The sequence below is a fragment of the Zootoca vivipara genome, chromosome 1 (genome assembly GCF_963506605.1).
Source record: "Zootoca vivipara chromosome 1, rZooViv1.1, whole genome shotgun sequence".
NCBI lineage: Eukaryota > Metazoa > Chordata > Lepidosauria > Squamata > Lacertidae > Zootoca > Zootoca vivipara.
The window spans coordinates 114,243,046-114,264,874 of record NC_083276.1 but is presented as its reverse complement, the minus strand read 5'-3'; the positions used below and the strand labels follow the sequence as shown (position 1 = coordinate 114,264,874).

General features: G+C 43.7%; 1 protein-coding gene across 1 annotated transcript in view; it reads right to left on the bottom strand.

The window, feature by feature from the left end:
• PDE11A (phosphodiesterase 11A) overlaps window positions 1–21,829 on the bottom strand; it is a 146,989-nt gene that overhangs the window by 52,719 nt on the left and 72,441 nt on the right. The window contains exons 8-10 of the mRNA XM_035112278.2: window positions 21,588–21,655; window positions 17,463–17,555; window positions 16,191–16,241 (exon numbers count right to left, since the gene is read on the bottom strand). Of these exons, the coding sequence (XP_034968169.2) occupies window positions 16,191–16,241; window positions 17,463–17,555; window positions 21,588–21,655 (212 nt within the window). The remainder of the gene's footprint in view (window positions 1–16,190; window positions 16,242–17,462; window positions 17,556–21,587; window positions 21,656–21,829) is intronic.

The window sequence follows — 21,829 nt, the reverse complement described above, 5'->3', positions numbered from 1 at the left end:
TGTGTGTGTGTGCGCGCGCGCGCATCATGGGAATAGGGATTCAAACCCCAGCATTGGAAGAAACAGAGTGAGTGCACCTCAAACAGGAGTGTGAACACAATTTTGGAGTGAGAGAAGAGAAAAAGTTTCACTTCTATGGGATTTGTATGCAACCGAAGAAGTTCCATATCTGGTTTTCAGGTGGTGAAAGAGTGTGTGTATTAATACAGCCAGCTGAATAATGAAGTAGAAATTCAGTGCTGTTTTTAAAAAAAATCTCTAATAGCATGGAGGAGAGATATTATGTGAAGTAAGGTACACTATGTAAAGGTTAATACTTTTTAATAAGGTTGCTTTCATATTATTATTATTATTATTATTATTATTAGTTGTTGTTGTTGTTGTTGAATAAATGAAGCACAAAGCAAGTTAAAGATAGGGTTGGGCGCTATATAGATTGCACAAGCCATGCAAGTACAAATCATTAAGAAGAAACGTTTCGACTTACAAGAATTATATTCCACATTGCAGTTTGTGTTATTATATTGGAGGATTATGTGTTGAGGCCAACAGCATCCTTGAAAGAAGGGAAATTTGGTACATCCATGTTTTAGGTACCACATAAAACTTCAAAGGGAAAGAGAAAATCATCCTTCAAACAGCCTTTTCCGGAAAGAAGGGAAGACAGGAATGTAAACGTCTCCCAACGCCGCACAGGTTCATCACGCATTATTTTCCCCACATTATTTGGAAGCCTGTCTTTATTTGGAAGAGAGCAACAAGCAGCTTTCTCAGCTGCACAGATATCTTGGTTTCAGCTCTGCTCAACCTGTGCAACAAACGGCTACGGCTCTGGAAACAAAGGAGAGGGGAGAAGCTTCAGAGGCAGTATGCTCTCTGCTTGTCCTCTGCAGACAAGAATACTTTTAGTAATGGAATTGTATGTTCTCCACACACACCCCACCCCTGCTCAGCCCTTCCCCTGCTGTGCAGCTCTGGCTTTAAAAGCCACCTCAGCGTCCAAACAGGCACTATGGTATCAGGAACAACTGAGCCAGAAAAAGCAAATTGCATGTATTCAGAGCACATCAATTAACATTGCCCTCATGCAGCTTCAAATGTGCCACAAGCACTTACAGCAGGAGGCATTGCCGACCTTGGCCGCTCCTGCAAGTAATTTATTTTTTTTTTGCATGAATTAAATGTTACAGAGCATCTGAACCAGAATCTCTCTCTCTCTCTCTCTCTCTCTCTCTCTCTCTCTCTCTCTCTCTCTCTCTCTCTCACACACACACACACACACACACACACACACACACAAGTGCATCAGACATCATACATATAGACCTTTTTTTACCAGCAACATCTGCTGCGATTCAAACAGAAATGTCAAGTTTTTCTTACTATTTGGAAAGGTAGGAGGAGAGACAATAGGAACAGATACTCATTGCTTGAAGTAAAAAGCCACGTTTGTGCCAGTAACAAGGAAGAAAACCAGCACACCCCGGGCCCCATCTACACTATGAATTTATACTGGTTTTGTTTATTTCTACTGGTTTAACTGCTGTGGATTCTTCCACAGAATTTTAGGTCTGCAAACAAGGGTGTAGCTGCCCCCTCCCCGATCAGGTAAAACGACAGAAATAGTTAACTGACCAATCATGTTGGTTCTGCCCCCCCTAACAAAAATGCTGGCTACGCCCATGTCTGCAAAGTCATCCACATTGGCTCTGCCCACCGACTCATTCCAGTACAAATCAAGTAGATACAGGGAAAGAGCTATTTTAATCTTCTCCTCCACAATGTGAACCAAGCGACATTATTCAGTCATTCCAAATCATGGACAAAGGACTCTTTAAATCCCTTGCTTGATTGACATCTGTCTGTCTTGAGAGAAAATGGGGTGCACCTCTGGAGGCGAAGTCAAACTGCTGCATTAACAGCACCAAAGTGACCTCTCCGGGGCACAAGCCTGGGCTGTGTATATGGAAGTCCTGGGATACTCAGGTGACAACCCCACCCCACGGCCTCACTGATGTGGTCCAAAGAAAAGGAAAACAGTATGTTTGGCACCAGCTTGCCTCCAGGCATACAAGGAGGTGCCATCCGACCATCCTAGGGACTCCATTCTGGACTTGTGTAGGATTTACTCCTTAGGCCTTTCATCTCCTGAAGATATCTTGCAAGGCAGCAGAGGTTTAGGATCAGAGTTTTCTCCATCCTAGATGGGCTACATTCCCAGCTGGATGAGCCCCATCCACCCCTCGCTTCCCTCTACAGCAGGCACGTCCAACTTCCAAGGGACTGCAATCTACTCCCACTATAAAAAAATACCTGGCAGTGATCTACCCATTGGATTGACCAGAGTTCTTGAGCTTTTTTTTAGGGAGGATGAGCCAAAGAAAGTTGTTGAGGTTTTGGGGGGGGCGGCAATCAGGATCATGTGATCGACCAGGACCCCTGCCTTTTTGACTGTTGGACCCACTAGTGCAGGGGTCGGCAAGGTTTATGGGAGATCATCCGTGGGCTGGGCTGGTGCAGCGCGATGCCAGAAATTGCGCCTGCGCATGTCTGCGGCACTGGAAATTGCTTCTGCGCATGCGATGCCGAAAATTGACCTTTTGATCTGGACATCCACAGATGCATTTTCTGGTATCTGCGCGTGCGCAGACGCCATTTACGGCGCCACTCGGCGAGTCCCCGCACCGTGATGCGCTGGTTTAGCACTTGGGGGTGGCTCGTGGGCCGGTAAACCGGTCTTTGTGGGCTGCATCCAGCCCATGGGCCGCACGTTGCCGACCCCTGCACTAGTGGGTCTCCTCCTGCTCAATGAGCAGACAAATTCCCAGCTGACCCTTATGCTAATTACAACAGGTAAACTGTGAACTACCTTGTTCTTCCTTTGTTCACTTTCTGCCTCAGGCAAATACGAAGGAAAACTCTGCTGCAGTTAACCCTGGGACAGGTTGTGACCTTCAAGAGTTTTAGGTGGCATAGGAGAAATGCTTTTTCAGCTACATACCTTACGGTAGCTGTAACAATTATAGTTCCCTGAGACAGCAATACTGTGAGTTAAATCCCATTGAACTAAATGGGAGTTTACTCCTGAGTAGGCAGGCCTATGATTTCATTGCTCTTCTCTCACTTTACTCAACTCTTTCAAGAAAACAGTAATAATCCTAGCTTCAGCTACCATTTGTTTAGGTTGCAATGTAAAGAGACCCTTTAGGCAAGCCTAACAGCTTGTGCTTTTAAGCTACACCCTAGAAACACCACCAGAATTCAAAAGGTGTGTTTGTGTGTGTGTAAGAATCAGTCGTAGAATGCAAGTTATCAGGTTACAATGAAAAGTTTCTTTTCTCCATGCATGCATACAAAGCAGTTCAGCAGATGGGCGTAATACACAGCTATTGCTCTGGCAACACCTATTGCCATATGCCTGCTCTTTGCCAGTGTCACACTGCAGTCTGGATTGCATGGGCTCATCTGCGAGGGTGACAGGTGGGTGGGTGGGTCCTGCAGAATGGGCAGTGGTTTGAACCGGATGACTGTTTCCACCATCCCTTCTCTTTCCCTCATGGTGATGTATTTACCCCCTGCGTGAAAAGACCACCAAGATATATTTTTTCAGCATGAAAACTGTTAACATTTTATAGCATCCTCTATGGGGCTGGCTGTTTGCTCCTCTGAGCTGAAAGCAACATACTCTGTAGAATGCGCTTATCACAGGGCTAGCCGAACAGATTTTGGTTCCTGGAGGAAAATAAGGAAATGAGCTCTTGCTGTAACACACTGAGGTATTATGCACATTTACTGGGAAATAAGTCGCACTGCTTACTTGCTAGGACTGGGTTGGCATCTGTGCTAGGGGAGAGCTAGAAGCTTAGTTGGTAGAGCACGAGACTCTTAATTTCAGGACTGTGGGTTCGAGGCCCATATTGGGTGAAAGATTCCTGCATTGCAAGGGGTTGGGCTAGAAGATTATATGTTTGGACTGGACCAAGATCATCCAGTGATCTCTGTGGCTAAATGGAAATCTAGTCAGGTCGCATCCAATACTCTAACCTAGGAGTGAGGGACCTCTGGCTTGTCACAGGTCCCAGTTTGGCCCACAAGGCAGTTTTCCCCCAAGCCACAGCCACTTGCCCCCACACCTCATTGATCAGCACGAAAAAAATACATCACTGTTGTTTACTGGAGGGTTCTCCCATCCCCTGATAAGAAAATAGGGTTAGGATGTAGAATGGCCAGGTGAAAAAGGGAAGAAGAGAACTTCTGCACCATTAAATACCTGCAAAGGGGAATGTCATGCTTAAATTTCCTCCTCCTACTATTTCCTCCTATTTCCTACTATTTCCTCCTATTAAAGTTGCCAAGGCCCTGCCCTCTTCTTCACCTGCCTGCCCTCAACTGAATTGCTTGCATGCCCCTTTCTGTAGTAATAAGATAATGACATTGGGGGGGGATTTGGCTCCTAAAAGAAAACCCATGATGAAGTGCAAATTTCCCTTTGCCCCCGTAGCCATCATCAAAAAAGGGAAAAAGGAAATAGACCGTAAAAGACATTACATTTTATCTCTCTGATTCTGTATCAACAGCTACAAGGCTCCTTCTAAGTACTGCCTGGAGGCGATGTGCGCTTCAAGCTAGCAAGATAATTGCAAGCGACCCAGGGACCAAGCCTAGGGAGCAAGAAACGTACTTTTTTGGGCAGGGGTGGGGGGTGGGGTGAGATGAGGGGGTGTTGCTGGCTCAGGCTACAACCCCATTACAACGAATGAGAAAATGAAGCCAAATTTTAGATCACAGCAAACAAAGTAACATTTATTTTACAATCTATTAAGTTCCAAAATATGTGGTGCAAGTGCCTGAGGAAATGGAAGAAGAAGCTTCTAAATGGCTGCTTTACACATCCCACAGATCTTTAGAGATTTTTCCTCCTGAAATGTTGCGTTTGAAAGGAAAAAACCAAAAACTTTAAGTCTATTTTTCGAAAAGAGTATGGAGGAATTATTGTTTTGTTTGTCATTATGTATTTTTATATTGTAAACCACGCTGTGATCTTCTGATGGGGCAGTTTATAAATGTAATAAAACAAACAAACAAACAAAATCTCTGTCTACCAAATTCAGTAAGATTTACCAAACAAACAAAACCATGGGGGGGGGGGAAACGTGCACAAATGCGATTTTCATCGAATTGAGCAAGACCCTACCCATTTTTTTACAGACCCCCAATGACTCTGGAAGAAGGTGAAAGAAGTTCCAGCAAGTCTTCAGTTTTGGACCAAGAACTGTTAACCCACCTCAGTCAACCACATTCCACTGGGATAAAAAAGATTTAACTACTTCTGATTAAAACCTGTTCACACCCTGGACTAGGTGGTTCAAAATCGGAACGTGTAGTTTTATAAATTGGCATTGTTAAAAGGAGGCTATTATCGGACTGTAATTGAAAAATAATTACAATTTACTATTTAAAAAAAACTAAATCGGAATGTGTGCATCGGGTCCAATTTGAAACTGGAATTAAAACATATTGAAGGGAGAAACCTGAAGGTTAGGATAGAGAGAGAGAGAGGTATGAGGGCAAAAACAAGTGACTTTACCTACGTCAGTGGTTAGAATGTTGGACTAAAACCTGAGAGACCAAAGTTCTAACAGCCGCTCAAGTCATGAAGCTCCCCAGTTGTTATGAGAATAAAAACTTGAAGTCCTTAGAAGAAAGTGTCTGAGCTAAGCCTCAAGCTCAGATTTAGGCAATGTGCTAAAACGAACCTCAGCTTAGCTCAGCACAGCATCAACATGACTGGGGAGAAGCAAAGTGGTGGCAATCCTCTCTATGGGAGCCCACACACATTTTGCTAATCCGTGCAAAGTTGTAGTTTGGCTCAGCATTGCCTGTGACTGAGGGCATTGCATTTGCAAACTGTTGAAAGGACATCTGGTCCAAAGCACATCATGAACATTAACTGTTTATTCTTGTTTCCGTGGTGTCCTACAGTTTCTACACTTCCTCTACCTAACAAAGAGATATTCCTCATTGCTGGAAAGGTGCATAGGGATTAAGCAGGAAGATTTCCAGCTAGCCACTGCAGCTTTATTACTGTAAAAAAGAAAAGTTATTGTGTCATGCCAGGCTAGCAGATGACAGGAAGAGTTTATGCAAATGAATGATGGGAGTAGGTCCCCCCCCCACCAAAGAGGGGGGGGGAATCCTATTTCCAGAACTTGACTTGATTGACAACTGCGGCTGAAACTTCTTTGACTGAATATAAATCAAATTAAGAGCATCTTCGAACACTGAACATGCATTTGCATGCAAGCACTAGTAAAACAAGGAAGGCTGTCCTACAAAATATGCTTTATCTATCTCTTATTCTTCTCAGCCTTCATCAAATTCTAGTGAGGCATATTTTGTTTTTAAGCATACCCTGTGGGCTTGAGCTATAAACTGCATTGTTAAATCACATCTTAAGCAGGGTGATAGTGAACTTAATTTCCCCCTAATGTCATCTACTTTCAAGGGGGGGGGGAGAAACCCACACACGGCTCACCTGATTTGAATGTAAAGAAGCAGAAAAAATGTAGTTGGTCAAGGGAGCCATGGACTCAAAAATGTTGAAAACCTCTGTTGTAACCCATTTGTATCATACATGAGCCCCATTGAGCACCATACTCACTGCATGCTTCAACACTGGTGATCTTTGTTTCTTCCAGTACACTGGTTCAGGACGCAAGGGAGAAACGTGCTAAGAGGAAGGCACACTTGGCAAATCCACACCGTGATCAACTCCTGCCCAGAAACCAACGTCCCTACTGTGGAAGGACGTGTGGATCCAGAATTGGCCTCCACAATCACTTACGGACTCATTGTTAAAACCGTTTTTATGGAAGACAACCTTACTCGACGACAAGTGATCACCAAAGAAGACGACGACTCACTGCATGAGAGCTGGGAATAACATTTAAATGACCCAGTCATGGTGCGGGGGGATCTTTCCCACAGAATGAGCACATACACATTTCCTGGCAAGACGCTTATTCCATGGCCAGGATCCACACAATCAGCACTCACCTACATGGTTGAGTCATTCAAGTATTATTCCAGCTGCATGAAAAGCAGCATATGGCTAGTACAGAAATCTGAAAGGATTTAAATATATTTACACTACAATTTAAACAAAACCCGCTCAGTCAAACCTCACTCATGTGCCCATGTCCTTACAACCTAATGCTGCAAGCCCTCCAACATTTCTCCAATGAAAACAAGGACGTCCTAAGGATAATCAGGACATTCCAGGACCAAATCAGAAACAGGGATGGCTTCTGTAAATCCGGGACTTGGAGGGTCTGATGCTTTGAACAGCTGCACCTGAAAACTAGCTCATAATTTCTGTGGTGTTTAATTGATCTGAATTAAAGGTATTTTGGTATTTTCCCCTCCAATGACAAAGCAATTTTTTGGATAAGGCGTAAACCATCTCTTTCTGTGTCCATGGACATCATCTTCAGAATTGTCATCCCACCTATTGATATATTTCCGTTACTGAGATAAAAGTACACCCTGTCCTTTAAGAAGCGTCGCCTGCTAGTCTGTTCAAATCCTGCTGCTTTTGAAGCTACAGGGGCAAGATAGCCTTGTTGACAAGCTGGCCCCCTTAACTGCTGTTGATGAAGATGCATGAGTAGGCCAAGGTGGTGTTTTTATGGCCTGCTGTCAAATGAAGAAGGAAGTGTTACATACAGCCACTGCTTAGAACAGGCACCACATTTGCAAATGTTAAAAGGGCACCGCTGCTAGCCTTAACTTGTATAAGAGAATATGCCCATGATCAGCATGCCTGATGATCATTGGAGGAATCCCAAGGACAAAAGTTTTGCCAATCTGTCAGGCTAACTTCTCTACGGTGTGTGTGTGTGTGAGAGAGAGTTGATGTATGACAAATGAAAAAGGAAAAGAAATACCACTTCTACTAGTCAGGGGTGGGACATTAAATCTATTTGTTCCAGACTTGTAAAATCGGTGCGTGCCAGACACAATCTGTACAATCCCCTGGCACCACAAAATGTACCGAGTATGATTAATCATATGACCTGGTCTTTATTCAAAAGAATTAGGATAAAGAAAGCATTTCCCTTAGAATAAATTATGTTGTTGTTTTTTTTAACTCTGTGTTTTCCAAAAATTCTGCTAACCTGGCATGCCTACTTTGTGAATCAAAATTGGAAGCGTGCGTCTCTCTTACACCTGAAAAGGTTTGCTTCAGGTGGCGCTGTGGGTTAAACCACAGAGTCTAGGGCTTGCTGATCGGAAGGTCGGCGGTTCGAATCCCTGCAATGGGGTGAGCTCCTGTTACTCAGTCCCAGCTCCTGCCCACCTAGCAGTTCGAAAGCACATCAAAGTGCAAGTAGATAAATAGGGACCGCTCCGGCGGGAAGGTAAACGGCGTTTCCGTGCGCTGCTCTGGTTCGCCAGAAGCAGCTTTGTCATGCTGGCCACATGACCCGGAAGCTGTCTGCAGACAAACGCCGGCTCCCTCGACCAATAGAGCGAGATGAGCGCCGCAACCCCAGAGTCGGACACGACTGGACCTGATGGTCAGGGGCCCCTTTAAGACTGTGTAAGAGAAAGCACTACCTGTTCTCAGAAGAGATGGCCTACTGTGTCCTCGGTGAATGACTATGCCCCCTCTGAGAGAAGATAGTTCTGTGACATCTCTGCACTGAAATGAATTGGAAAGGCAGAAGGAAGGGAGAGCGAAAAACGGTGCAGAAAGGAAGTCTCCTCTTTGGGGGAAGGCATTTTTGGGCTCGTGGGAAAAACCTGATTTTTAATCAGTTTAACTTCTTGTGAAGCACTAGCCGTTCCGTCGTGGGACACTGGTGTGCCCTGACATACAGTTTTGGAAGAACTGGTTGAGGTGTTTTTCATCCACTGGTGAATAATAATAATAAAGGTCAGGAGAAGAGAATTTCTAAAGAGAGGAAGCAGAGCCTGCCTAGAAGAGTGCATTTTTCGCCCTGTTTCAAACTATGAATGGGTATAAGCTAGTTGTGGTTACTTACTGGCCAGGGAAGATACTTTGTGCATGCTCAAGTCACGTCCTTCTTCATTATTATTATTATTTCATGAGTTTCAGATCTAAGCTGAATAGGGGGATGGGGAAATGATTCTGGGGCTAAACCTTTCTGTTGTTGTTCTTTAGTCGTTTAGTCGTGTCTGACTCTTCGTGACCCCATGGACCATAGCACGCCAGGCACTCCTGTCTTCCACTGCCTCCCGCAGTTTGGTCAAACTCATGTTCGTAGCTTCGAGAACACAGTCCAACCATCTCATCCCATGTTGTCCCCTTCTCTAATGCCTTGTCGTGGCGAAGGGGCTTGAATAACTCAGAGAAGCTATGAGCTATGCAGGGCCACCCAAGATGGACAGGTCATAGTGGAGAGTTTTGACTAAACGTGATCCACCTGGAGAAGGAACTGGCAAGCCACTCCAGTATCCCTGCCAAGAAAACTCCATGGACAAAGACAACAGGCATATAAACCTTTCCAACAGTGCCTAATAATGACACTGCCTGTGCCTTGCGCTGACAGGGATCCAGGTTCAATCCCTGGCTACAGCCAAGAATGTGATCGCTGCAAATACATTGTATAACAGGATCACTCATAATCATTGCCATGTTTCCCATGCATAAGAGTACTATGATAACTTATGGATGAGTAGCATGATGATATTAACAACTGAACCAAGGGGGGATATTTCCTTTTACGTTGTCGCATTTGCAAGTATGCTTGGAGCGGTGGCAGGGTGGGGAGGGGAGGCTGCCGGTGCTGCCACCAGATTCTAGCGCCTGCCCACGTGCAAACCTTATTACGGTCCCAATTTACGTCAGCACTGCATTGCTTGGAATGTTATGCATGTCTACAGCAACTCTGCGGCTACTGTGAGACTTAACGTGGAGCAAGGATGGCACCCAGTGGCCAAACAGCTTCATCTCAGCTCTTTTGATTCTTGAAAACATTCCAGATTCCTATTTCTCTGAAGCTGCATAGCCAGAGATTCTGGTTGAAAAAGCAATGCATGTGCTTTGACCATATCTCTAGAAACCGTTTAAGAACTCCTTAGGTTTCTTACTCAAAGTTAATTTTATTTAAAATACAAAACATAGTAAATGTTAAATGTTCACACTTTCCCCCCACCCCACCCCACCAACTCCAGTATAATTAAAAAGAACTGAGCCAGAATATTATGGTGGGACAAAGGAAGCTATAACATCCATTGAAGGGTAAATAAATTGAGGTATTTCTATCAATATTTTGCTAGGTGACCTAGTAAAGTAAAAGGTAAAGGGGCCCCTGACGAATAGGTCCAGTCGTGACCGACTCTGGGGTTGCGCGCTCATCTCGCATTATTGGCCGAGGGAGCCGGCATATAGCTTCCAGGTCATGTGGCCAGCATGACAAAGCCACTTCTGGCGAACCAGAGCAGCACACGGAAACGCCGTTTACCTTCCCACTGTAGCGGTCCCTATTTATCTACTTGCACTTTGACGTGCTTTCGAACTGCTAGGTTGGCAGGAGCTGGGACCGAGCAACGGGAGATCACCCCGTTGCAGGGATTCGAACCGCCGACCTTCTGATCAGCAAGCCCTAGGCTCTGTGGTTTAACCCACAGCGAGTATGATCTATTTAAACGTATTTTATAAGTAAAGGCTGATCTTTTCAACCTGATGCAGCCAGGGTATAAATAAACACTGTGTAGCAGCAAGTTTGCTTGTGTGTATATAAAATAATGGGACATCAGTACAGTTGTCGACTATCCTTAGGGGCTTGGCTATGAACTCTATTTGCGGGTGTGGTTGTGACAGCTGTCATGATGAGGTCCTATACTTGACATTCATCCCAAGCTCACTAAAGTGGCTGTGATTGTCCTTGTTTGCTCAAGTAGAAGTTATTCCACAGATTGTGAGTGGGGTGGGGGGTGGGGATTCAGGATTACCAAGACCTACTTCCTGTAAATGCTTTCCTGAGCCAAAGCATTAACAGTTCTCTTTTTTTCAACTTGAAATTGGACAGAATCAGGCTGCAGTGTCACCTCTCAGCAACCAGCCTGGGCACAAATAGCTGGGCTATGCTGGAAAACAGCACACAGATGTGAGCTTTCAAACTGCGTGAATGGGAAGAAAGGGTGGGGGTCAGGCTGGCTTATGCCTTTTCCTCTCAACAACAGAGAATGGCCTGAAGGTTGAGTGAAGACCCAAAACGCTTCATTCCTTTTTGCAAGATCTAACTCCTGCATCAGTTGGGAAAGCCATATCGGGATCACTGTAATAATTACAGGGACCATATGAAAAAATGTGTAGAATTGGAACACATCTAGCGGGACCATGTGTGAATTAGGAAAATGTGTATTTGTGGGGGGGGGGGGGGGGGAGAATATGTATGCTCCATGTGTACCCTTCTTGGGGCTGGACAGCTGAAGCTTGCCCCTTGCGTACATGTGTGCACACGGAACTGCAGTGTGTTGGCTTCATTGGTGGAGGGTTTAAAATATATGTATACATATTTATGCACGAATACATGCATCTTTCTAGACTGCCTTTCTATTTATTACATGCCCAAGAGTGGCAGAAGGCAGGCTACATTTGTTCCTACAAACCCTTAAGATGTCATTCTGCACAGTATCTCCTCTCTACCCAAATAACAAAAATAATTCCTCGGTGACACAAAAATACAGAATCTCTTCCTTCATTCTTATCTTTTCATTGCGTCTTTTCCTAACACAAACGGCAACGCACATTTTACTGGCTTCCCACAGTTCATCATTTGATGAAGTGGAGATTTATTTATTTATTATAACGAAGCAAAGCTACCTCACACTCATGACCTGAGAAAAATAGCCTCGCACATGCCATCCCCAAGATTGACTGAGTATGGTAGTTTGAAACAGCATTTGTACCCCTCTCAGTTTCAGACCCAGGTGGCGCTGTGGTTAAACCACTGAGCCTAGGGCTTGCTGATCAGAAGGTCGGCGGTTCGAATCCCTGCGACGGGGTGAGCTCCCATTGCTCAGTCCCAGCTCCTGCCAACCTAGCAGTTCGAAAGCACATCAAAATGCAAGTAGATAAATAGGAACCGCTACAGCGGGAAGGTAAACGGCGTTTCCGTGCGCTGCTCTGGTTCGCCAGAAGCGGCTTTGTCATGCTGGCCACATGACCTGGAAGCTATACGCCGGCTCCCTCGGCCAATAATGCGAGATGAGCGCACAACCCCAGAGTCGGTCACGACTGGACCTAATGGTCAGGGGTCCCTTTACCTTTACCTTTACCAGTTTCCTATCAGATATTAAGGGTAGAACTAGGTGTCATCATAAGAGACACTGAGCTGCCTCCACTCCATATTCTTCTGCCTCTATTCTTAGCAACATCTACTACAGGGGTCAGCAAACATTTTCAGCAGGGGGCCGATCAACTGTCCCTCAGACCTTTGGGGTGGGCGTCAAACGATATTTTGAAGGGGAAAAAATGAACAAATTCCTATGCCCCACAAATAACCCAGAGATGGATTTTAAATAAAAGCACACATTCTGCTCATGTAAAAACACTAAGCAGGCCCCACAAATAACCCAGAGATGCATTTTAAATAAAAGGACACATTCTACTCATGTAAAAACACGCTGATTCCCGGACCGTGCGCGGGCCAGATTGAGAAGGCAATTGGGAAACATCTGGCCCCCAGGCCTTAGTTTGCCTACCCATAATCTACTATAAACACGTGTGATGTGATGAGATCATGCTGAACGCCCCCACACTGACTGCAGCCAATGATGAGAGGCAGGAGTAGGGAAAACAACCAGAGATCTGGGTGTGAGCCAGATGTGGGGGCTATAAATGAGATGCTGCCAGGAAGGCGAGGGGGGGGGGAGGGAAGAAACAGTGTTTCCCAAACTTGGGTCTCCAGGTGTTTTTGGACTACAATTCCCATCATCCATCACCACTGGTCCTGCTAGCTAGGGATGATGGGAGCTGTAGTCCAAAAACAGCCAAAGACCCACATTTGGGAAATCCTGCTCCAGACTCTTGTCATGCTTAATATTACTAATACTTAAAAGCTATTTATATGCTATTAATTCTGCATAGAATTTCTCTGGACGAATTAATGGTTAGAAATTTCTACATGACAAGACAAGAGTTGAAAAGAAGAATGAATAATTTTACCTCCTTCTCTAAATAATGCAACATTCCCTAACGTAGGATGTCCCCAATTTTCCTGGGTTTTTCTTTAAGCATCATTTAATGATTAGACAACAGCTGTTTAGGCTCTGCAACAGATGTAATGGTAAAGAAGAAATAAAAAAATAGCTGCATAATGTACAGCACTTGTAAACCGAACTGCAACAAAACAGAACTGCAACATCCCTTTCAGTATGGGAGTCTTGTGTGTCAATATCATTGACTTTTTCCTTCACAGCATTAATTCTTTAAGCCTAAACTTGCCAACATATTGACTAATAAAAACAGAAATTGCTAATACTAGAAAGGGGAAATTGCCAGTGACGGGTCTTTGCTTTTTTGGTTTCTTTGCACTTATATTTAGCATACTAATACTAGGAATAAAACAATGCTGACCTTTTTGGCGGGGTGTGTGAAAAATAATTTAAAGCCATTTTCAAAGCATGCTGGAGATTCAAAGAAATTGTGTTGCGCTCTACACTCCTGAGTCACAGAATCCTGACTTTCCTCACTGTGCAAGCTTTAGAGCCAGTTTTCCCCTTTTGCAGTGAAAAGCGACATTCCAGTGGAATGAAGTTTTTCAGCGAAAGCGCAAGACTCTCCAGGTAGCGGGGGGGGGGGTTGGGTTGTCTCTACGAAATTGTGATCCTTTCACCTTGTATGGCAAAGGACTTCCCAACAACTGCACTGTGGAAGTGTCTCTTTTACAAGAGAATTACCCAACCAAAAAAAATTCCTTCTTTGAAAGGGCAACTGAAACTGTAAAGGCAGGAATGTTGTTGTTGTTTAGTTGTTTATCCGACTCTTCGTGACCGTAAAGGCAGGAATCCACAGTGCTATTTACAACAATCCTTTTGCTTAAGAGGAGGCGTCTGTGCCTCAGTGGCAAAGCATCTCAAGTTTCAGGTTCAATCCCCAGCATCTCCTATTTGAAACCCTGGGCAGCAGCTGCCAGTCAGTGTAAACAACAATGGGTTAGATGGACCAATGGTCTCATTGGTCATTTCCTATGTTGCTTGCCAGATGAGTTGGTAACTACCACTGCAGGCGCCTTTTAAAGTTTCTGCTGTTGCTTTAAAGGAAGTGAACATTTTTGCTCCAATTGTGTGCCTCCCCAATGATAACCAAAACAAGCAATCACACCAGGCAAATGGGTCTACTAAAAGGGACCTTGCACTTCAACAGACTCTTACGTATTGTCATGAATTTGTGGGTGCTGGGCACCCTAAATTCTTAGGTCCGGTAGGTGTTAGAATTTAATGAATGCTTCAGATGTTAAAACCGGGAAATAGATATCCTATTGAAGATATCTCCATTTACGGTTATTGTTTAAGCAAAGGTCAGCCAAAGTAACAAAGCAGAACTGCTATTAATATTGCAGTCTGAATCAAAGATTTCATAAAACAAGTGATTCGTTATTTTCTGCTATAGGGGTCTCCTGAGTGCTGTTTGCCTACAAAAAGGAGTATCTTACAAAGCTATCAATAATGTAATACAGCTATTAAATATTGATCTCTTGCACAGCTTTCCCAGCTGCACAATCAGTTTAGGTTTGTTGGTTTTTTTAAAAAAACTGTAAATTACACATCAATAGAGAAAAGTTTACCGGTACATATTATTTTTGGAAAGGAGTTCAGATGCATCTTTTTTCCTCCCTGGAAAGTTTTTGAACACTTGTTCTAAAAGAAATTTAGGTGCTTCCTGCAAGCTTCCTTTTCTAGAGAGCTATGTGGCGACTTTTGTTGTGTGGGCTCTCCTTCTGTCCTTTCTGTTATGCTCATAAAAGAGTGCTTGTAAGGAACGTTAAGGGGTTTTGAACATCCGCCTGGAGAAATGCCTACAGCCTGGCTATACAGATATTAATGCCAGCTGTGTGACTGTAGCTGATGGATTAGGGGCGCTGTGGCATCATTTTGTTTGTGTGTTACGACAGAGGATGTGTGCATTGAGGAGTCTAGTGCCCCCAACTAGGAGCCACTGGCCCCCAACATCTGTGGGTGTGGGTGTGGGTGTCATCACCGACTGTCTCTGGTTGGTGGGCAATAGAGTGTTTCAAGGCCACTTTACACTTTTTTGCATTTTCTGGTTGTGTGTTTTCCCTGTCACCTCCTGAGCTGAGGACACAAGAGATACAGCAGCTGTTCCACCAGCAGAGCAGCAACACATCTCCTTCTCTCTCCACATAACTGGAGTATATGATTTCTCTTTAAAATTAATAAATAATGAAACAATCCACAATGAGAAACCTCCTGTGGACAGACTTTTAGGCTTCATTAGCTGCAATGATATAAACATTTCTAGTGAAACCCATGGATTCAATCTTCCACCGATATCCTGCTCAAACTTCCCATTATTTTCACACGTGCAAATTAGTACAGTATATGTTTGCATTCATTCATTCATTCAGCCAGCTTCCTCTTTGTCTCACTTTAGGAAATTGTTTAAAGCTCGTTTTCCTCTCTTGCATTTCTTTCTTGATATAAGTTAGTAATGATATTCTTTGACTCATTTTCCTCCCCTTACTTTCTCTCCCCACATCCACGATGCTTTTTCCTAGTGTCTTTCGAATCTGTGATGCTGAAAGCAGGGATTTATCTTCTTTAAAAAATGTTGTACATATTAGCCACTTTTATTCATGATGTTGAATAGTCACTAAGGCGGAAATATTGGACAACAGGGAGGTGGAATTAAGGGGGGAGGGGAGATAACAATTCAGAGTCCTAAATTAAAAGAACAGAGAATGATCCTGACATGAGTATTCATGTGATCACAAAAATGGCAGAGAGAGACAATTACAAGAATTTTATTATAGGCTGCAAGTTTCCACAGAGAAGATCAGAAATTAGTACTGAAACAGATTTACAGTGCCACAAAAAATTAAATCTTTCCCCACAATTCTGCTTATTTTTGTTGGCTATTTTATTTTTTAAAACCTCTATGCAGCCCCTTTCCAGGAAGTAAAAGGTTGATGGGTTACCTTAAATTTGTCCACTTCTGCCTTTGAACATGTCGCATGGTAAGACAGCACCTGACCCAGAACAAATTAGGAGGGGAGGGGGAGAAATTAGGAGTGAGAAGCTGAAATGAAATAGGAGCTTTAAGCAGTCTCTGAAAGGACTATTAAAATTATTTATTAATATTTATGCATCACTATAGATTATATGTAAGATATTACATCAAAGGTCATCAATTCTACCTGCAGCATTTACCTCCTAGATAATTTCTCAGGAAATGGTATTTCAGAAATACTGTAATGCCGCAAACAATGTTATTGTTCTGACATGAAGAAAAATAATCCAAAGGAAAATAATTATGGGCTGAACCCAAGTGTGCACAGGAAGAAGGGAGTACTGGTGGAAATAGACCCCCCCCCCACAATGTGTATTCAGAATCAAGTACAACTAATTCCACCCTTGTGTTGTTGTTGTTGTTTGTTTTTTTAAACCAAATTGTGATGGTTTTTCATCATTGCCTTCATCAATATTCAGATAAGAGTGTGATCAATCTTTATCTTCTAATAGAGCAGTATCTTAACAATTGATCAATTACATTTTTCTCTGCTGAAATGATTTTTCAGTTACAGAGCCTTTATTTTGTACACGGATGAGCCTTAAACACACTTTTGACTGTGATTATATACACAGCCATGGCGTGGACAGAATACAGTATACATTTGCATGCAGCTGCAATAGTTTTCAAATGTTTATTACAACTCATCCCCTGCTTGAGCTTTTCCAGTCAGTGGGAAAGCAGCATGCCCATTCTTATGAACAACTTTTAAGCTACTATAAGATGTCTGATTCCCCATTGCTTATGCCACAGCTGTCTAGAATGTTAAGCTTTCTTATGGTGTACATTGGAATACGATGAAATCACAGATCTGGGTAAGAACATAGAGTCCTGCTGGATCAGGACAATGGCCCATTTAGTGCAGCATCCTGTTCTCACAGTGGCCAGCCAGGTGCCCATGGGTACTTTTCAGTCATGATAAGATAGCCTAGATCTGAACTGACCAAGTTCAATGGAGACATTCAGGACCTTGGAAAACACATCACCAAAATTGGATAGGAAACAGAACAAAACTTATGTTGCTCTTACATTGAGGTGCACGGGGAGCTAGGCGATAAATTAAAGTAGAAATTCATGCATCTTATTTCTACGGCAGGAAGGACTAAAAATCTATTAAACAAAATAAATATATTAATTCTTCCCCCTAGTAAATGTTAAGTTGATTTACAGTGATACTCACATCAAGAGCCACAGATTGTTTTGCCCAGGATTTATTCACTTGGTCATACATTATTGTATTGTTGATGCCCAAGCCACAAAATATGACAAAAGCCTAGGAAAATAAATAAAAATAAACAAAAATTTGTAACACGTCATCTCCAGAGATCAACATTAGTTTACTTGTTAAGAAGTTCTTTAAACACACTGTTCTCTGGGAACCTGAGCCAGCTTGTTAAACATAGGGCAAAATAGCCATGACACCAACACAATGGTATTGTTAGCACATTATGTTAAGCTATAGCTTATTTCTGTTGTCTGAACAACACCTAAATCCAGCCCAGGAGCAGATGAACCACAGACGAATAGCAATGTGGAAACATGTTTTTTTGTTGGCTTGCAAAATGGTGGTTACTTTTAACTATGGTTTGGAATTATGTTCAGACTGAACAATCTAATTTAACAATGGGTTCCCGCCCCCCCGCCCCACTTCAACCCAGACACTTGTCAAGCTATCGAGGCAAATGGCAAAGGATGGAAGAAAACAAAACAAACTTTGCTTCTACAAGAAAACAGTTTTAAGAACCTTTAAGTTTAGATGGGACTCTGGGTGGTTTATTACATTGTGCTTGCATTTGTTATATTTTCCTGAGAAGAGGGATTGTGAGAAATTGTAGCCAACTATAACTAGCAAGCTTAGGGCTAGTTAACATATGAAGGGGTTAAGATCACAGAACTGTATTTTCAGACTCAGCTAAGTCATGTTCTCACCTGGAAGGAAGGTAAGTTTCCTTCTTTGTTCATTCTCCTTTCACCCTGTGAACTCAGTGAGATAGGATGTGCCTGAGCTTGCTCACTACTTATAGTTATTACACTATATTTTGTATGCCAAGATTTCTGCCTGTGTTTACTTGCTGCTGTGTGGAATAATGCATGAATCTGACCTTTGGAGTTTGTAAGTAAAGCATGTAAACTTACTAAGCATTTAAACTTACTTGTTCATTGCAAGAGGGAAAGCACTGTAAGCAACTAGAATTAAAAAGGTCTAACATTCCCACTGTGCGGCATGATTCTGTGTTTTAAAAATCTGCTGATGGGTCTCTTTCTCTCTCTCTTACAAGAGCTTACTTGTCCTGCGTTTGCGCGGACAGGCGGAGTCCCCCAAATCCCCAGGCGACCCCCTAAGCGGAATAAAGATGCAAGGCAACGTGCTGTGGGAATCAAATTGGCCACAACTTTATTAAGATTCAGATGTAGGGAGACCTTGGCTCAGGCATTGGGCGTTATCCTTCCCAGTCCCCAGCTGGGGTTCTGGGAGGCTTCGGGGTTATCCACATGTATGGGGGTTGGGGCTGGCTCTGGAGAACATATGTTCAAGCAGAAAGAGCCCGCCCCCCCCGTTTGCTGCCGCTGGAAGGGGGAAGCAATGGCGCCTAATGGTATGGTCACACTTCCCCCAATACCCCCATCTTGTTGCTGCAAGGGGGTGAGGTCTCCGCCTCATGCCCCTCCCTCTAGGAAAGTCGCCAAAGAATTCCGCCCAAGGCCTGAAACCGCCAAAGTTGTGACGTATTGCTACGGGAAAGGCAAAACCTGGCAATGCAGGAAAAATCCTTTCCGGCCCTTCAACAGCGACCTTGACGTAGCAGCGCCTGTGAACCTGTAGAGAAAAGGTTAACCTGCAAGAGAAACATGAATGAGGGTGTGGAGGGTGGGAGAAGCTCTGGAACCAACTGGTGCTTGGAGGTAAGATTCAAATTCTATTGTGAGCTAGAAAGTCCCTCCCCTTACCTGGCCATCCCTGGCAACACCTCCCCAGGCAGGATTAGACGCTAGGCTGGGGTAGGCAGAGACCCCTGGCATCCTACCTGGAAAGGTGGTGCCAGCCCCGAACTACCAGGAAGTCACCCTATGGGATCAGGGGGCTGCGCGCGACCATGCAAAGGTCGCCTCACGTTTGATGTGGGGAGCGGTCATTCTGGATGTGGGCATTCAGCACATTCTTTTATCGATTACCCCACACAGGTGATCTATAGGTTCCCCCTCCCCCAAGAGAAGCAAGATATGGGTTAGTGTTATGTATAAATTCACTTCTAGCCTGTGGAATTCTGTCAGTATTATGTGAGATAGTTGAGAACTACCCATTAGTCTAAAATATGGTTACCAGACATCCCCAGTTCCTGGGGACAGCCCCCAGATTTAGCAATCAGTCCCCAGGAAAAAATCCATCCCCAGAATGTCCCCGGATTTAATGTAATGTCCCCGGATTAATCATATGCCTGGGGACTTCCAGAGCCCAAAGCAATCATCCGCTACAGCGCCAGAGAGGGTCTCCTCGGGAGCCGGAGGTGCAGCTGGGCTTTGCTGCAACTCTCCCGCCTATCAGCTGACGCACGAAAAGAAACCTCCCTCTCCGTCAGCTCTGCAAACAGCCCTGCTCCTCCTACTTGCTTGCTTGAGCCAGAGAGGCAAGGCTGTTCTTTGGACCGGCAGAGCTGAGGTGCAGGGAAGAAGCCTCCCTGCATGGCATCTCTGCAAGCTACCCTGTCTCTCCTGAGCTTGCTCATGAGGAAGAAGGAGCACTTTTTCATGCCTTTAAAGCCCCCTTTGCTGCATTCTGCCTGCTTGTGAGCTGAGCTGCCTTGAGCCTTCCTGTCGCTCTCCCAGACAAAGGCTGTTGCTTCAAAGTTAAGGGTGGTGGTGGTGGTGGGAAATTGTCTTGCCTCTTTTGCTCCAATCTGCATGTTTGTGACCTACATTGGACTGCCTTCCCTCCCTCCCTTCTCTCTGTGTTATTGTCTGTCTCCCCATTTCTTCCTCCTTACCCATAAACTCTTCCCAATTCTCCCTTTGTCCTTTCACACATTTGGTTCCCCAACCCTATACATAATTACGTGCTGCTGCTTCATTTTTCTTCCCTTACACCCACCCCTCCTAGCAACAAATAAAAGGATTCATTGAAAAAAAAATCTGGCAACCTTAGTCTAAAGGGGGATGCACTACTGCAAAATACGTATTATCAGTTGAAGCAGTGTGGCTAGCAGGAGGCAAAACTAGTATGCAGCACAAGACAATGGTCAATTCATATACAGAGCATCTCTGTTACCACAAAGCTATGGCTCTGGAGATCTACCGCAAATCACTGTGGATAATAACAAGAGAGATGGACCAATGATCCGATTCTTTAGGTCCAGAGTAGTTTGAAATTAACCAATTCTATCTGATGAGTTATTCTCAAATTAGAACTATTTTTGGAGGTAATTCTCCATCCTGGATTCAGTGCCATCAACTGAAACATTTCCTAGCCTACAATTTTAGAACTGGGATGATGGAAGCAAAAACGTCTCTGTCTGAATTACTACTCTTTGAAACTGTAGAGGAAGAAATGGAAAGGGTTCTTGTTTTAGACCTATCATGCTCTTATAAGCTACAGAGTGGGAAATGAAAGCAGTAATTTTCAAACCAAATGGAATAATGCTTTGGGAATTGATATTTCAGATTCTGTTTGGCACTTCATTTTTACAAAAGGCCCTGCAGCCTCTCCATGGAGAAAACTGAAGGAAAGCCATTACAAGGTCCTTTAAAGCTCCATCTCATCTAGCAAAAATGTATAATAATTACTGTGAGATATGCTGGAAATGTTAGAAACCTTATGTTTCCGTACTTTGTGGAATTGCAATAAGACTGAGAAAGTCTGGAAGTTATTACTAGGATCTTAGGACTGGTAATTCTCAGAATGCAGCCTAGCCACACTTACAAGAAAATCCATTCCAGTACTTTCACTGATATTTATTTATGAGTATATGTAAAATAAGATCAGGACGAACATGCCTTTTAACGTACAACACAAATGTAGAGGAGACTCCACTTGCAGAAATACATAGGCTGTATTCCAGCCCAAGTTTAGCAAATCCTGTTGGTATGAGCAGGAGCATTGCAATCCAAACCTATATAAATTTGTTGAGAAGCAACTCCCACCGTGTTCAGTGTAGCGCAATCTCAAGTAAATGTGCAGAGGCTGCAGCCTTAAAGCAAGCAATTACTTCGGTCCTGCTGAAACAAATAAACATCAATGTCAAAGCTGGATTGTGTCCATTACCTGTACTGCTCAAGTAGAAGTCCCTGCTGCAAACTTAACATTTCTCACCTCAAAGAGTCGCTGGTCGGCATCATCAAACGGTTTCCCATCAAGCCTATTCAGCACTTGAGCTACTCCTGCGAAAAGTTAGCAAACATAGTTCATTTTGTACATTAATTCATGGTTGTTGTTTAGTCATTTAGTCGTGTCCGACTCTTCGTAACCCCATGGACCAGAGTACACCAGGCACTCCTGTCTTCCACTGCCTCCCACAGTTTGGTCAAACTCATGTTCGTAGCTTCGAGAACACT